Source organism: Fibroporia radiculosa (assembly GCF_000313525.1).
Source record: "Fibroporia radiculosa TFFH 294 genomic supercontigs, scaffold485, whole genome shotgun sequence".
Taxonomy (NCBI): Eukaryota; Fungi; Basidiomycota; class Agaricomycetes; order Polyporales; family Fibroporiaceae; genus Fibroporia; species Fibroporia radiculosa.
Window position 1 is genome coordinate 10,953 of NW_012133212.1, and position 16,387 is coordinate 27,339.

At 48.9% G+C, this 16,387-nt stretch overlaps 6 protein-coding genes across 6 annotated transcripts; 3 read left to right on the forward strand and 3 right to left on the reverse strand.

Annotated features, from left to right (window-relative positions):
• Positions 1-191: 191 nt before the first annotated feature.
• FIBRA_01097 (uncharacterized protein) lies at positions 192-4,477 on the reverse strand (the record flags this gene model as incomplete). The annotated part of the gene is made up of 20 exons (XM_012322976.1): positions 192-242; positions 297-425; positions 482-508; positions 565-804; positions 854-878; positions 935-1,037; positions 1,087-1,238; positions 1,292-1,353; positions 1,409-1,483; positions 1,540-1,560; positions 1,613-1,844; positions 1,907-1,950; positions 2,001-2,014; positions 2,068-2,174; positions 2,225-2,247; positions 2,308-2,390; positions 2,444-2,603; positions 2,656-2,955; positions 3,009-3,116; positions 3,173-4,477. 20 exons carry the CDS (start codon positions 4,475-4,477, stop codon positions 192-194), a joined length of 3,261 nt encoding a protein of 1,086 aa, XP_012178366.1.
• Positions 4,478-4,795: 318 nt separating this feature from the next.
• FIBRA_01098 (uncharacterized protein) lies at positions 4,796-6,324 on the forward strand (the record flags this gene model as incomplete). The annotated part of the gene is made up of 11 exons (XM_012322977.1): positions 4,796-4,875; positions 4,931-5,000; positions 5,058-5,145; positions 5,211-5,239; positions 5,295-5,417; positions 5,466-5,535; positions 5,600-5,747; positions 5,830-5,947; positions 6,009-6,020; positions 6,075-6,089; positions 6,145-6,324. 11 exons carry the CDS (start codon positions 4,796-4,798, stop codon positions 6,322-6,324), a joined length of 933 nt encoding a protein of 310 aa, XP_012178367.1.
• A 624-nt stretch (positions 6,325-6,948) lies between these two features.
• Positions 6,949-7,773, forward strand: FIBRA_01099 (uncharacterized protein; the record flags this gene model as incomplete). Its single annotated transcript, XM_012322978.1, has 1 exon — positions 6,949-7,773. One exon carries the CDS (start codon positions 6,949-6,951, stop codon positions 7,771-7,773), a length of 825 nt encoding a protein of 274 aa, XP_012178368.1.
• A 280-nt stretch (positions 7,774-8,053) lies between these two features.
• On the reverse strand, positions 8,054-10,171 carry FIBRA_01100 (uncharacterized protein; the record flags this gene model as incomplete). The annotated part of the gene is made up of 9 exons (XM_012322979.1): positions 8,054-8,181; positions 8,241-8,383; positions 8,435-8,736; positions 8,784-8,830; positions 8,886-9,259; positions 9,312-9,454; positions 9,516-9,628; positions 9,681-9,840; positions 9,896-10,171. The coding sequence occupies 9 exons, from the start codon at positions 10,169-10,171 to the stop codon at positions 8,054-8,056; spliced, it is 1,686 nt and encodes a 561-aa protein (XP_012178369.1).
• Positions 10,172-11,037: 866 nt separating this feature from the next.
• On the reverse strand, positions 11,038-12,990 carry FIBRA_01101 (uncharacterized protein; the record flags this gene model as incomplete). The annotated part of the gene is made up of 1 exon (XM_012322980.1): positions 11,038-12,990. One exon carries the CDS (start codon positions 12,988-12,990, stop codon positions 11,038-11,040), a length of 1,953 nt encoding a protein of 650 aa, XP_012178370.1.
• Positions 12,991-14,368: 1,378 nt separating this feature from the next.
• FIBRA_01102 (uncharacterized protein) lies at positions 14,369-16,070 on the forward strand (the record flags this gene model as incomplete). Its single annotated transcript, XM_012322981.1, has 6 exons — positions 14,369-14,387; positions 14,452-15,208; positions 15,266-15,473; positions 15,525-15,613; positions 15,663-15,875; positions 15,932-16,070. 6 exons carry the CDS (start codon positions 14,369-14,371, stop codon positions 16,068-16,070), a joined length of 1,425 nt encoding a protein of 474 aa, XP_012178371.1.
• Positions 16,071-16,387: the final 317 nt, after the last annotated feature.

The following is a 16,387-nucleotide window of genomic DNA, read 5'->3' on the forward strand; positions in this document are numbered from 1 at the left end:
CCGAACGTTCGTTCTACAACTATCTGTTTAAATGACCAGTATATTTGTTAATTGTTCAGCATTACGCATGTTGTGTCCGTGTCCTGAATGTAATAAGTATATGTGTACAATTTGTACGAACAGTATCCAATGTCCTTCGTTCGTTCAATGGTTATTCATAAAGATACAGTTTTCGTGATCATGGGGTAAGCTTAGCCTGTGAAGACTCTCGCGATGAGATACATCGTCGAGCCAGAGAAGCGCTGCGGCAAGCAGTATTTCAATATACGAACAACGAGTCTAAGAAGAGAGCTTACAATAGAAGTCGTGATCGCAACAAACGCCAGAATAAAAGTCATATATGCTTTAGTGCGGCTGAACGAACTATTATCGCTGAATGTGCTAACAGCATCGCCCCCGCCGAGGATAGCTACCAAAAGAAGGGCCTGGCAGAAGTCTAGGTGACATGCAACTTTCGCGACACGCAGCTCAATGGACTTACGTTCGACAAAACCCAACTGAGGAGAACCTGATTAAGAAAGTCAAGATTCGCGTTCGAATCGAGAATCTCGCATAGATACTTACATTGGTGCGAACATTGGCGTAGTAGTCCTTCGCTGCTTGTTCCTTCTCAGCCAAGCTGTTTCCGGTGCTACTTTTTGGAACGGGCTTCTTGTGTTTCAGATTAAGCAGCGACTCCTCGTACATACCATTGACGTCTGCCGCGTCAGTCAGCACTTCGACGTCGACTTGGGAGTTGCTGTTCTGAATGACTGCGCCGAGATCGGATTCTAGTTCAGTGTCTTGTTTTGTTCCCCAAGAAATCTGGTGATAGGTGAGATACAAAAATTCAGGCTTTAGGCAGGCGACCCACATCGTCTAGATTCGAAAATGCATAACTGCAGCGAAAAGGCGTCACTCACTCATTCCAGACGTATAAATGAAACAGTCTCACATATTCAAAATGTTGATATATGTAGGAGAGAGGAGCAGGTAGGGGATGAAGCTGGTGAAGATATGCCAAGGGTCTAGTGCCAAGAAGCTTGATAGCACATATACTACGATGTCGGTGAGCATCTCCTCGGTTATAGCCACACAAATGCTCACCTCCGTAAGTTACGCTAATACTGAATACCATAGTGGTGTATGCAACACCGCCCGAGCCAGCTGCCTCTACGGCAACCATGACGGCGCTGAAGAGGAGATAGACCATCATTATCGACAACATGATCGCAGAAAGTTTGTATTTCCACTTCGATCTGGAGTCAAGTCAGTCACGGTATCAACAATCATAAGGGTATGTATCACACACGCTTTCGGTTTATTTCCCATAGAGAAGAGGAAGCACCCTACAACGATTCCTCCCATCACAAACTTAATCCGTACTTATTAGAATATAAGTTGTGCGCCTCTCATCCATAATACGCACCTGAATAACAGCGTTGAAGTACTTCAGTCCCGTCATACCAAATGAGGGTGTTTCCAGGGACGAGGTGAGAATAATCTAATAAAACATTTCAATCATCGGACAAACCAGCCGCAACCAAGCGTTTTCCTCACAAAGAACAAGTAAAAATTGCCCTACGGACACATCGTCAGTCTCAAAATACCTCAAGGCAAAAATTATCCATACAATGGCGAACCAAGCCGCAATGAGGTTAATCACGTTGTAGATGGTCTCCATAATCAGCATGAATTTTCGACCTATGCTGTGGCCGGAATGCAAAATCTGCCCCAAGTGAGCGATGGCGTACGTGGCGGCGAAGAAAGATCCATTCAACCACCGCCGCCGCTGGCTGATGAACTCCGGCAATGCATCAGGCACGTCAGTCTCAGCGATTGCGCTCTTGACATATTTCAGGATCCTGACCGCGATGACTAGATGAATAACAAGGAACAGTCAAAGTGAGAATACGATGGCCTTTACCAGTTCGAATTTGCTTTTGCTACAAGTTCAAAACACAGAATACGCTATGGCATGTGTTCAAAGCCAATACGAGGAAGAAGGTAGTGGTACGCACGTCCTCGGCGAGGTCTGTGTAAGTATTAGACTTGAACATATTTTGCCACGTCGAAAAGTGCACTCACACATGTTCGAGGTGAAGATATCTGTATCGCGACCGTGCAAAACCTCTCCTTTGAAATATGAGGCCAAAGGGCCCTTTCCCTGCTTGTTATTTTGCAGCGCGATGTATCTATGCTATCATGTCATTGGGGAACTGCGCCAACCAAACGATAAACCGACCGATAGGCAGAGAATGCTCCGGGCTGAGAGGAATGAGATCGCTTGGATGAGAGTCGTTTGCATATTAGAGAAATATCACTCACCAAGACACTAATATAACCGAATAGTGATTCCGTTGGTTTGTCCAAAATATTTGCGATCTTGTATTCGAAATTTTGCGCCGCCACTGGGAGTTAATACTACATCAGTAGAGGCAAACGGGACAGAAAATGTACCTACCGAGCGGATTTAGCAAGGCTGACCAATGCTTCCCTTTATAAGCAGCGATTTCACCGCAAGCCCCAGCAACATTCGAGTTCAGGTCAAATGCTTTCCAAAGATGATAGATGCTCTTGGGTCCCGGGCGCGTACCGACGTCTAGAAGTACGCAGACATTCGGCTAATGTTTGAAGTCAGCCATTATCCAAAGCGAAACCGTTTGTTCGACTCACTTGCAACATGGGCCCGAAGGCATTGAAGAACCAACGGTGACTGTTTATCTTCTTCTGATTCCTCTCCTTCATACAGAACAAGATCTGCGTCGGCACAATCCCCTTATCCGGATATTTGAAGTGCAGATTGGGATCCAGTCCGAAGGAGGCGGTGTACTCGAAGAGATGGGCAGTCACAGGCTTATTGTTGACCATATTTTTCATATGATCGCCCGGCTGATACACACCAAGCAGTGTTAGACAGTCCAGGACGCGCGGATGAACCTTTTTGCGGCCATCTGCTACGATACAAACAACGACCTATGGTCGGACGCGTCATAAGTAGCAATCATTCTATTGATAAAATGTATGACCTTTTTCCAGGCATCTTGACCCCATATTCTGGAGTGCTTGCGCGAACACAGGTGTGAGATATTTTGCATCACGCCGTACATTGTCCTACAAAATAATACCTCGTCCTCCTAGAATTACGACTTCATATTAGCATAACAATCGCCAAGAATGTTATAGAGCATACGTTATACATGGTGATGACGATGAAAAGTTCTGTCGTCCTACCGCTCTCATTTTGTCGCAAAAAGAATCCATTTTTCTCAAAGTCGTTTGGATCTCCCGTTACAGCCGTATATCTCGTCTTCATCATCTCTGCCTCTCCTTTGCGTGGCAATACAAGTTTAGGCGGTACGTCTAGGTCTACAACCAAATTTCCGTTGGTGAGTTGCACCCGCTTTTTGGTCTTATGTCGGCGCAAAATGCGGCCCATGGGGGCTGGTCCAAAATGGCGGGTGTTGACGGGTGTCTCTGGCTCTAGATGCGGCGATGCCCCGCTAGAAAGCGATGTTTTCTCAGATTCTGTATACAGCGACTCGTGGTCCCCGTCGTACGTTAGATAATGCTGATGGTAGCTAAGGTCTTGTTCTTGCAAAGCGACCTTCTCATAGTCGTACGATTGGGGCTGCCGATTTGGGGAGTGACCGGTGTAGTGGACGCTACCATTGCCCACTATGTGGTAGTCCTCATCGTCTACTGCAGGGGTAGGAGATCGAGACCGCGGCGGACGATAAGACGCACGAGAATAGGCCCCCGAGGCGTATGCTTCTGTATCATGTTGGAAATGGTCTATAGTGCTGCGAGAGCCTGTATAAGTAGTATCTAACTCCGGCTGGTACCCATGACCTGTAACATTCGGTTGTGAAGATAGCCCAACAGATGTGGTGCTGTAGGCAGATGTTGGTCTTGTTGGCGACTGCCAACTGCTGCCAGTGTGCATATATGGGTAAGTAGGTGGCGCGTACGTCTGGTTCGGCGCGTTCTCTAGGGGTTGCGCATATTGTCGTTGGTCAACAAAAGGGTCATCACCAGGTGCAGGTTGTGCGTATTCCCATTGCAACGGCTGTCCGGAAGTGATGGTAGGCAATGTGTTGTGGTTAAACGCCAGTTTCGGATTGGGCTCCATGCCGGAATAGCCCTTGGATTCATCGTAGTATGCACCATCTTGGCCGACGTACGTAGCCCCAGAGGACATACTCTCCTTAGAGATGGAAGATCCATCTTCTGCATTTGACCCGTCCTCGGTGGCCTCAGCTACAGTCGGCAAAGACGGATTGCGGACGGGAGATGTCTTGGAAAATCGCGGCTGTGAAAAGCGTGCTTGATCTAATCCAGAGTGGTTGGACATTGCGGGAGCAGGGTCAGAGCGGTCTGTCAGGGTGTATCGTACCACGGGCTGGTCGTCAGTCAATGAGACCTGGAAAGGTGCTTCAGCAACGCTTCGGCTGCTGACTTGAGTATAGTCTGGAGCGGGTTTCCTGCGACCGGCCATCTAGTGGATCTTGGGTATTGTACCGTAAGCTCGGAACGAGCAGAGGTTGTCGACGTGGTACCTTAGGCCTGAGGCTGCTGCGCTGCAGGGGGAACGCGTCGACCAACTTCAAGTTGAATCGAGACGTGTCCGTCACGTGTGCGCGTTGTCATTCACGTGTGCACAATGACAAGATCACGCTACCGTGACGCGCGCGGGGCTCCGACTCATCCCAGGAGGCGAGCGTCCGAGTCTGCCGCTGTTTCTTCGCGACAGTGTTTGGTATTTTGGGTCTATGCCATCAATCATAACGCACCCTCATATAATATTGTGTATTCAATGCCACTGGAACCCAACTCGACTCCCGATACCGATAGCCTCGTGAAGCGACTTGCCGGCCCCTCAACAACCAAAGCAGGGTCGGTTCGTATGTCTTTGTCGGCTCCCTTTTCTAACGGCAAGCATGAATTTCAGGCTCGCAATAGATCAGTCAGGGATCAATCGTATAATTGCTGAGGCGTCCAAGGGGTCTAAATTCTACGAGGTCAGTGACGGCATAGCAAGCGATGCATTCCCATCAGGCTGAAACTCTTTGGGAAAGAACGAGAAACGGAAAGACAAGGATCTCACTGAACGGATCGCACGGATTCTTAGACACCGTGATGAAGTGTTGAAGGGCGTGGATATCCGTACGTCCATTACTTGGCGTCTTTCAGAGGCGTGCCTCACTGACTTTGTGAGCCTTGTAAATTAGACAGTATCGAGCATGGCGTAGACCAGCTTGTAAGTCTATTATCAAAATGATCGTCTTGGGTTTGAGCTTCACTCTCGGCGCCAGCTTTTCAAACTTGAAGGACAGCGGGACCTAACCCAGACAATTGTCCATGTTGACATGGACGCATTCTACGCAAGTGTTGAGCTTCTCGATGATCCATCCCTCGAGGGGAGGCCTTTTGCTGTAGTATATCGCCTCCTCTTCCACTGGAACGTGCGTCTCACGATTGGTTAGGTTGGTAAAGGTGTCTTGACCACAGCATCCTATGAGGCCCGGAAGTATGGTGTACGATCCGGCATGGCTGGTTGGTGTCATATTTGTCTTCTCCCGCTCCGCACTGTCGCCGAAATCGGTCTTGGTCCATGCAGGCTTCATAGCCAAGAAGTTATGCCCTCACCTGATCCTCGTGGGGAACCATTTTGACCGCTATTTGGAAATGTCCCGGAGAGTCATGGACATATTTCGCCGATATGATCCAAACATGTGTGCGGCCAGCTGCGATGAAGGATATATCAAGTAAGGCTTTTTTACGTCTATCCAACATGGCATACCCTCGGCCCTGAAATTACCTACAACTAATCTGGCGCTCTATGAACAGTATCACGGCCTACTGCGAAGACCATCAGTTGACGGCAGAGGAGTGCGTCCAACAGATGCGAGAGGCCGTCCAAAAAGAGACCAGGTTGACTGTCAGTGCTGGAATCGCCCCTAACAAGGTTTGTGATGACGCAAGTGAAGTTCCGTGGTACTGATGCAGACTCGACATGCTGCGGCCAGATGTTGGCCAAGGTGAATTTACCCGTATCGTTGTCGTCGGCTCTCTAACCTTGTGCGTGCTGTAAGATCTGCTCTGATAAGGTCTGTGGCCTTTTTCTGTGCAGTCAACGGTATTAGTTCTTATTACAGTGTTTAGAACAAGCCAAATGGGCAATTCAAGCTTGAGTCGGATCCAGCCACGATCAAGGAATTTATGCACGATTTGTCCATACGGAAGCTACCTGGGGTCGGTCGCGTGAACGAACGACTTTTAGAATCTATAGATATTAAGGCAAGTATCCACGAGGCCATTCTTCCAGAGTTTATATTGAGCTGAGCTGCGTATACACACCGCTTTGGATCGGCGTTGATCAACCGCTACAGACATGCGGTGATATATACACCCATCGAGCTATCCTGTCGTTGATGGACAAACAGTTCGGCCTTCATTTTCTCCTACAGGCATATCTTGGTATTGCGTCAAATATTGTTCAGCCGTGGCAGCGGGAGGAACGGAAGAGCATCGGAGCTGAGCGGTACTTCCCTCCATTGAAATGCGTACCAGGGACTGACCAAACTATATCCAACGTCTATCGTATCAATCGGTTTTACTATCAGGACGTTCGCGCCTTTATCAAGACAAGAAGACATACTCCATAAATTGGAGGAAGTTGCAGCTGAATTAGATCATGACATGGTCGGCGATGGCTGGACGGGAAAAACAGTAACACTGAAATACAAATTGGATACATACCAAGGTCCATTCTTTGACCAGCCGATATTCGTCTTGACCGACCTCACCCCGATTTTGCGCAGTTTTCACGCGTGCCAAATCATTTGATCGTTGGATTACTACTACAAAGGAGGCTCTATATGCAGTACGTGCCCCTCGTGCGCTGACTCATGCTAAACGTCATCCAACTTCGACGTTCCGGTTTGGCAGATAGGCAAAGAGCTCCTAATGCCTGAAATGCCCCTAACGCTCCGATTAATTGGCCTCAGAGTCACAAAGTTGAAAGACCTGCGAGCCGAAGCCGCTCAAAAAAATAGCGGGATCAAAAGGGTGTGCCTCATTCTCTTGTTTGATACTGCTCCTGTTGACGTCACAATCCACAAGTTCTTCGAGCCTGCACACAACCCACATCCTCAGAAGAGGAAGCAAGCGGAGGTCGAATATCCTCTGGAGAATGAACCGTCTCTCACACCTGATGGTTTCGAAGAGACTATGCCTGGGTTTCATGAGCATGACGAAGCAGACCACGCAAGCCTCGATGCTCTGCATGGCGATGATGACTTTGACCGAGATGGAACCATGTTTGTACAAGGCTCCTCGTCTTTTGCTATGCATCTAACCACGAGTATGCGTAACGTTGAATTCACGGGGAGTAAATCGAGGCCACCGAATTCGGCCCCTTCCTCTTCAAATCCGCCTGCTCTCGGTCCTTTGCCCACCAAACCTGTCTCAGCTGCTGGCCAACGTTCTTCAATAGAAGTATCGAATACTGCTATACGTCGAACGGATAATCTCAAGCGTCGTCGTTCGACGAGTCAGCCAAGAACTACAAAAGCTAATGAGCTTGTGGAGGCGCAAACCTGTCCGATCTGCAGTAAACTGTTGCAGGTCGACAATCAAGCATTCAATGCACACATCGACTTCTGCCTGAGCAAGGAAGCTATCCGAGATGCGCAAATTGCCGCATCTGCGTCACCAAGCCTCAAGCGACCATCATCCATTAAACCACTTTCCACGAGCAAGAGGAAAAAGAGGGATATAAAGAAGAGATGAAGATCATGAGATAATATGCGCTGTTTATGCACAGTATGTCGAGAAGACCATCATATTAGCCATCACATGTGTCCCGAATGTATCCGTTTGATGCAATACCACGGTTCGCTTTGTATTGCGAAGTTACCCTTAACCTCGCATGATGTGCAGCTCCAAATTCGTCGAACGGAGACAATGATCGAGCGTGTCAACGTTACAATACAGCTTCCTAAATCTATCGCATGCTTTACAGCGTATTGCCATCACAGTACTTAACCTATTATAAATATTCATGACTTGCTTACGCACTGGCTGTTGCCTTAAGAGCCGAGTCCACTATCTCGGTCATAGCGATTACGGCTTCTTCTTCCAATGTCCGACCAACGAGTTGGAGACCAACGGGTGCGTTTTGGAACGTAATAGGGTCATCTGATATCACAATGTAACAATCAAACAAACCGTCACAGGATAACGCATAGTGCACCTACAGAGATTGTAGTTGACTTCATCTGCTTCGTTCAGGAACTGATGAGGTGGCTTCTTCGCGTCCAGCGTCGGATCAACCTTCGTGACAGGGAAAGCGCAGGCAACATAATTCAGTACATTGAAAACCTGGGTGTAGTTGGGATTTCTGACCCAGAGACTTTGAATTCGCCATAGTCAGATATATAATGGGACTTACCCGTTTTTCCCATGTGGGGGCGCTGCAAAAGGCGCTCCTGGTGAAATAATAGCGTCGACAGGACGCCCGGTTCCTGTTGCTTCCACTGTCCTCTCCCAATGATCGAGGTACTCTTTGCGAAGATGTGCTTTTGCATTCTGGATCTGCCACAGTTGATATGCGGAAATGCCGATTAGATCAGGGCGAGTAGAGGTATCAACGATCACTTCCTCTGTGAGGCTCATTGACGAGAGAATCGGTTCTCCGGAAGCTGCTGTAGCAACCATTAAGTCCTCCAATGCACCGGCCTTGCATATTCTAAACTGTCAAAGGATCAGCAGACCGCCGCAAATCGTTCGTAATAACTCACGATGGCGTCACCCAACTCCAAGTGTTTGATAGGTTTCCAGTCAATCACTGCGGTACAAACTTAAGCAGACTGATGCATCATTGTGTATCGGTGAAAACGTACCTTTATGACCGGCCGCAATCAATGCATCTCGTGTCATCTCCAGAGCTCTAATAATGGGAGGATGGGGAATGACAATACGGTCGTCCCACAGTATAGCAAAGCAGAGAGCCTGGCCGTTGCCGTGCCCCGCAAGTGCATATTCCTCATCGTCCCACTTCTTGCGAACCGCGAGGGGATCTCTCAGCCACGGTTCACGGCTGATGACGGCTTGCATGAATGCTTTGATGCCGCTCAGGCTGTTCGACAAGGGTCCGAGAGCAGACGGGATGGAGTCTTGCCCGCACATCGAGTTGGCGGATCCTTCATAAGGCACACGGCCGTACGAGGGCCGCAAACCATATAACCCATTGAAAATGGCAGGAATACGAATGGATCTAGTAATTTGAAGAGTAAATATGGGCAGACATAAGAGATTCTGCTGCTTACCCTCCAATATCAGACCCGACACCAAGTGGGCTGCCTTTGAGGTGGATTAGCGCGCCTTCACCACCGGATGATCCTCCGCAGGTCAGAAGACGGTTTGCAGGATTAAGAGTTCTGCCAAAGATCAGGTTGTATGTCTCTGGCCACTGTATGATTCATTCGCCGTTGATCGATAAATTCACTTTCGTACGACAAGACGACACGCACCATCAAAGTTTGAGGAATGTTTGTTTTCACAAATGGGACGGCACCGCATTCATACAGGATCTCTGCAAGGACGGCATCTTTGTCGGCGTACTTGCCAACCCAAGATGCGTAGCCTGTTGTTTGCTCATCGGTACACGACCTATGTATGCCCGCATGCCAACTCACCTATTGTGGTCTCAAGACCCTTAAGATTGATCTGGTCTTTCAGCGACATAGGCAAACCATGTAACGGCCCGACAACGCTCCCCGTAGTTTTAAGATAATCATCAAGCTCGGCTGCACGCGCCAAAGCTTTCTCAACGAATATTTCCGTCAGGCAGTTGACCTAGATAGTTATCACCGAGATGAAATAGACTACACATGGAGGAACAAAACCATACCAATTGTTGAGCAACAATGGCTCTTTTGTAGAATGCCGTAGTGACCTCAACAGAAGACCACTCCGCAGCGGCAAGCTTCTGCAATAGTACCCCAACATCAATGGTGTTTGTGATCTCTAGTTCCCTCTCAGAAAGAAGGCCACATTGTTCGGGAAATGCGGTGACATCAAGGACTGTGTCAGGAGGCACAGTGACTAGCCAATTTCGAGGAACAGATGCTTCTTGACGACGCTTCTTATCCGCCACTAGTTCTTGCCAGCTGGAACTTTGTGACATGTTGGAACTCAGGATAGTGTACGACTGAAGCTCTCGATGGGGAGGGTAAGACAGAGTCACTGATTCCACCCATTCGCGCAATCCAGCTGATAAAGAATATATTGCTAGAGACATATATCTCAGATGGAACACGTACAAATAAAACGTTCGAGATAGAGATGAAAATATGGGGTCAAGGCACCATAGGAACGATGCTACTTCTTGGCTCTGGCCGCGGAATACCACAGCCCGTATGTGAAACATGCAACAGATCGATCTGTCTTTGATAAGAAATGGAACCTACAAACAACATCAGCATTGTAAGAAAGGTCATTGCTATGCGCAGGACTGAAATTATATGCTCAGAATGCCATTCATGTCAGTGATATGCATTGGAACAGAGCTCGCAAAGCGCATCAAAGTCGACTAAGAGGTGCCAGTGGTGGTTGAAAAAATCAACACTCGTCATTGCAACAAACAAAAAAAACATTGTATATAAATAAACCCGAAGGAGAAACTCACCCTGATCAGAGGTAGTGTAAAACAATCACTGAGAGCGTTGCAAGAATTTGGCAGAAAATGAAAGACAGGATGGAACCCAGATGCCCATGTGCTGGTAACGGCGTTTTTTTATTTTGTTGGCGCATTTGTATATATTTGGTTCTGATCCAATCGAAGCCATCAGATAAGATTGACCCGACTCTGTTCAAAGCGGAAGCTGAGAACATGCATAACTTCATATCCCACTTGCCATGAGATATAAGTACATGAATAAATTCAGTTTTCGACATACGCTGCCATAACAATACATAAATTAGCCTCCGAGATAGTACGCCGAGCCCGCTCGACGACATCTCGCATATGACAGGTCGTGTCGCCAGCAATAGTCAAGTCTCTCTCTCCGACTTGCGGACGACTGTAACACAACCAACCATAGAATCCCAGAAATCGCTTTGCGGGGCAGGAGCAGTCTTCTTGTTGTCTCTAACCTGCGCGGAGAGTGCCGACGTAGGGATGCCTTGCTCAATGAACTTCATAGGCGTGAATGTGGAAGACACGAACAACTTCAAAAACCCTGCTCCCGTGTCGGCACCTGCAGCGAGCGAGAAAATCAGCGCCTCCGAATCTGGGGTCCCGGAACCAATGATCAAGGCTGAATGCTTGCGGAGTGGGGGGACCGTTACGGATGGGTCGGGGTGATACACCATACTGATTCCGTAACCAGTCGCATCCATGTACGCGAGGTATGGCCAAAGATCATGGTCCGAATAATTATGCACCATGACGGCATAGATAGAATTCTTCTCGTCGTCGACGATCTCTGCCTTGCCATTGACGAGGAGGTTCCCGCTGACGCGTGTCCACGTCGAGGAGTCTAGACGGAAGAGCTCCATACTGACGAGGCCGAGGAGTGGTCTTGCAGGGTTTTTGCGGTGAAGATGAAGATGGAAACGTGCAGCGTCATCGATAATTTTGAGGTCGCTGCTGGTCCGCTCGCTGGGGAGCTCGATAACTCGGCGACAGTTGGAGACCATGAGGGGATCGTGTCGCTCCACCACGAGGTCTCGTCGACGCATTTTGACGGATATGTCTGCCTGTGTGGCGCTTTTAACACGCAGCATGCTGAGGCCAGGACGTTCGGAAGCCTTCTCGGGGTCCGAAGCGATTGCACGCCTGAGAGAACATCGACGCAGAATGGACAAGAGTGATTTGCGAAGGTGCACACGAAATGGTGTGCTGTTATTCCAACGCTTGATACGTGCCCATCCTTCACGTGCCATAGACCTAGCAGACGACTTGCACCGAGCGAGACACCACGTTGGATAGACTTCGATAACGGAATACGTGGCCAACACAGGGTTGAGGGAACCGCGACGATTGTGCTGGTGGATAGTGAACTCCGTGCCTTCCATGATGCCATGAATAGCTCCGGCCTCCACGCGCAGCTTTTCATTATCGTAGACGTCGATCGACACATATCCGGCGTCGGGAAGGAAAGGAATCCCGTCAAAAAGAATACGATCAGTGTGCCTGCCCATGGACACCGCATGTTGATGGTCATCCATCAGCGCAGTGACCTGCTGTGTCAACTCGGTGTAGGTCAATTTGTGAAGCGCGACGCGATCCTTCAGGGCCATGAGCGCCATAGTGAAGTTGCCGCCAGCCTTCCCTTCTGTGGCGACCCAACCACTACCGCAGGCAGCAAGAACGACGTGCGTACCATGGGTTGTAGCCGTAAAGCCACGGCTGGAGCTCACCTGGCTCTTATGAACCATAGCGGATTTCCAAAGCCCCGAAAAGAGGTCTTCTGAAGTCGCTTTGGTGGTGGGCGTGTAGCGAATGTGCTTGCGCTCTCGTGGTCCATCCAGAGGCATAATGAAGCAGGCGTCAAGCATCAGTGTGATGTTGTTCCCTTTGGCCTGGCACAAGTCCTTCATCATCGCATGCAGCGAGCGATCAGAAATGCCCGCCACTCTACCTTCCGCGGTCTTGGTGTCGTGATCATGCGGACACAGGACCTCAACCTCCCCCCGGCCATGCTCAAACCAACCAGGAGGAGAACGTACTGTGCTGCCGTGGCCTGAAAAGTACACCAGGATGGCGTCACCGCGCTCGATTGCAGGATTATTAACAAGGTGACTCATAAAGTGGTCTTCTATTTTGCGCTTCGTAGCTTCGGCATCAAGTAGAAGGCATATCTGGTCTCGAGGAACATGTAAATCACGGGTAAGCCAATGCTTAATATTTTTGGCGTCGTCAGCACAGGACTCTTGGTTCCAAATACGGCCCGACTTGTACTTGTCGATACCAATAATAAGTGCAAAGACACGAGTTGCCATTCTGGATATTAACAGCAAATGAATGAGATAACATCTTAAAAAACATGACAAGCATCTTACCCAAGACAGAGCCTTCCTGGGCAGGGAAAGTAGCAGACGTTGGCTTGCGTCGAGAGCAAGAGCAGTACTTATAGGGTCACGTCATTGACAATCGTCAACAGCAAAACAGGTGTGCGCGACGAGCCTCCGTGCAACTTTTAATATCAGTATGCCGGACTACATGAGGTTCGCTAACAATGCGTGTGGAGACTTTGGGACAATAGACGCACATCCTGATATATCAGTGCAATAACAGCTCCGGTCTAAATCTGGGATAAGCGGAGCCGATACGATGCGTAATGAGCAACAACTGCGCTCAACTACATACCTGCGGCTATGCCGACAAATATATCAGTGGAAATTAGAAGGCCGCGGGGAATGGCGCACGGGTCGCTCATGGTCTCGCTGTGGATCAGCGACTAACCAAGAGGGGCTATGCATCGATGTGCCCGAGTGACGTCGTGGAGAGCATCAAAGACTGTGTGCGGGTGAGGAGACGCAACGACCGTCAATACACATGCTCAGCACGAGGCCACTATGCTGTGTGCACAGCCTACAGACAGGAACGACGATTGAGGTAGAGGGGAATGTAAGGTGCTGGGAGGCGCATCAGCACTGCTGATTCGTCTCGGGATTCCATATGGTGGACACTGCGGTGCAGCCTGGAACCAACTGGGTGTCCTAGACGAAAAATGATCTCTATATGTTAAAATCAGGTACGCCGAGCTATGTTTGAGCCACAAGACACATTGATGCAGTCATTCGAGTGAGAAGAGTCATATCTCACGGTTCAGCCACGTCTATAGCAATTCCTGAGGTTCCTGTAGGTCCGTAGGTCCAAGTCGAGCAGATCGATTGCAGGAGTGATCGAACACGACTCGGTCGTGGAGAGGTAAACGGCTGAATACAACGCTGTGAAGAAATGCGAGCATTTGGCCGAATCGTAGGCGAACGTTGTCCAGTTGCGCAACTGGTGCGCATGCGAGAGTCGTTAGTTCCCGGTTTATTCGCGAGGAAGTAGATCAGGTGATCGACACGACGCGACCAAGGTCGGTGGCGGCTCCCCAGTTCTCCCTTTCCAATTACGAAGACAATTTCAGCCGATTCATCCAACTCCTCCTCCGAAGTATATCGTGTTTGAAAAGGTACTTTACTCAACGTGCACCGTAATTTTGAAGCTAAAATGATGCCGGAACAGTAGTTTGACTCAAGCCAGCTGGTACAGACGCGTCTCTCCACAATACTAAGGTATGATAGATATAGCTCTGGACTAAACTCAAGTGCTCAACCGAATGGCAGTACACTTCACCGTCTTCGAGATGAATTTTGTCTGTCAACAATGCAAGCAGCCATTGCAGGTCAGTGCGAATCTTCGGTCATCGCTATGCTAGACTCAGCGTGTATAGCTTGATGCATCACTAGTCGATCTTTCACCCTCTGCATATGACATGGTCGCCGCATCCTTGCCTTCTACGCCATCAGGGTATGGAAAGCAGACCTCGGATGCTGAGAAGCTCTCTCAGTTGCCTGCTCCTTCATCTGTGAAAGCGGCCTGGCAGAATTCTGCTCAGAATAGACCTGATTCACCCTCTGCTTCGTCTCCGCGCGCCCAGAGAAAGCCATCGCAACGTGTAGTGGCACACCCGAGTGAGTCTTTTGTGCTGCTCCAAGACAGCATCGTGCGCAATATTCCCTCTCCCCTTCCCACGACTCCATTCGCTAAGAAGGCTTCGTATTCCAAGACCAAGAGCTATAATCCGCCAGCTGCGGCGGCTGCCGTCCAGGAGGAGACCAACCATCCAAATCCCTCACCACTCTCACACCATTTACGGTCCACGCTACGTTTATTTAACCTCCTGTCCAGTCGTACAGATCTCGACCACCCTCTGTGTGCAGAATGTACGGATATCCTACTGACATCACTGACAAGACAGTTAGAGGAGACGAAGAAAGAACGCGATGGCTATATTGCGTTCGAGAAGGAGGTCAAGAAGGAGAAAGAGCGCGAAAGTGAAGGAATGAGCAAGCAGGAAGCGGAGTTCAAAATTAGCAAAGTCAAAGAGGAGGAAAAGTTGGCAATCGAACAGTTGCAGGCCGCAGAGCGTGAGCGAGAACAATTAGCCGAAGAGTTAAGGGCTCTGGAACTGGAGGAGAAAGCCGTGGAGGAGGAGGAAGCTGAGTTAGTATTTATCTTACATGTATGCGTCTCACGACTCATAACTGAGTTTTGTCATAGGTTCTGGCGAGCACATAATGCTCATCTATTAAAGACCGCTGAACAAGCTTCTCAACTTGCGGCCCTCCGGGCAGCTTATGCTGCCGATTCCATGACACTAGAGAAGCTCGAACGTACCAACGTCTACAACGATGCATTTTGCATTGGTCATGAAGGCGTGTTCGGAACAATTAATGGATTGCGTCTGGGCAGAGTTCCTGGAGTTCCGGTTTGCCCGTTTTCCTACGTCTTCCATAGTACCATCTTATCAGATTATTAGGTTGAATGGGCAGAAATCAATGCCGCGTGGGGCCAGACACTGCTGCTCTTATATACCATCGCTAGGAAGCTGGATTTTACATTTGAGAAGTGAGCTATTCTCGCAATTCACGAAGGACTTTCTTCATGTTATCTCTAGTTATCGACTTGTCCCAATGGGTTCGTTCTCTCGCATAGAGAGAACGACTGGAGATAAAGCTACGTACGAGCTGTATGGTTCTGGAGATCTCCACTTGGGCCGACTGCTACACAACCGTCGTTTTGATTTTGCGATGGTGGCCTTCTTAGACTGCTTGAAACAATTAGTTGACTACGTCAAATCGCAAGATCCCCAAGTCGACTTCCCGCACCAGTAAGCGATATTGAACATTTCGGGAGGGTGTATCATAAACGCTGATCTCATGCCAGAATTGTGAAAGACAAGATAGGAGAGGCGTCTGTGAAATTGCAGTTCAGCCAGGAAGAGGCTTGGACGCGTGCTCTGCGGCACGTTTTGCTTGCTCTCAAGATTTTGCTCAAATGGACCACTAACGGCAATAATGGCTAAGGATGTATCCGGATGGACGATAGAACACTAGAATTTATTAGTAGATGTGCATAATTAGATCTGGCTTTTATTACGATTGTAGCATACCGGTGTATTACCAGGCCTAGGGATTCCATGATGTAATGACGGGCACAATGTGTTTAATGCGTGTGTACGGAACTTCGGGTTGTATTGCTCTTTTACGTTCGCGACGGCTTCTGACGTTCCGTGTCTTCATCTGTCGGCGAAAGTAAACATCTCTCCTTGCCGGCATCCCGCAGAGCGAAATGCAAGGAGCACAGCACAATGAGGGCGTCTCCCGCAGACAAGATTTTCCT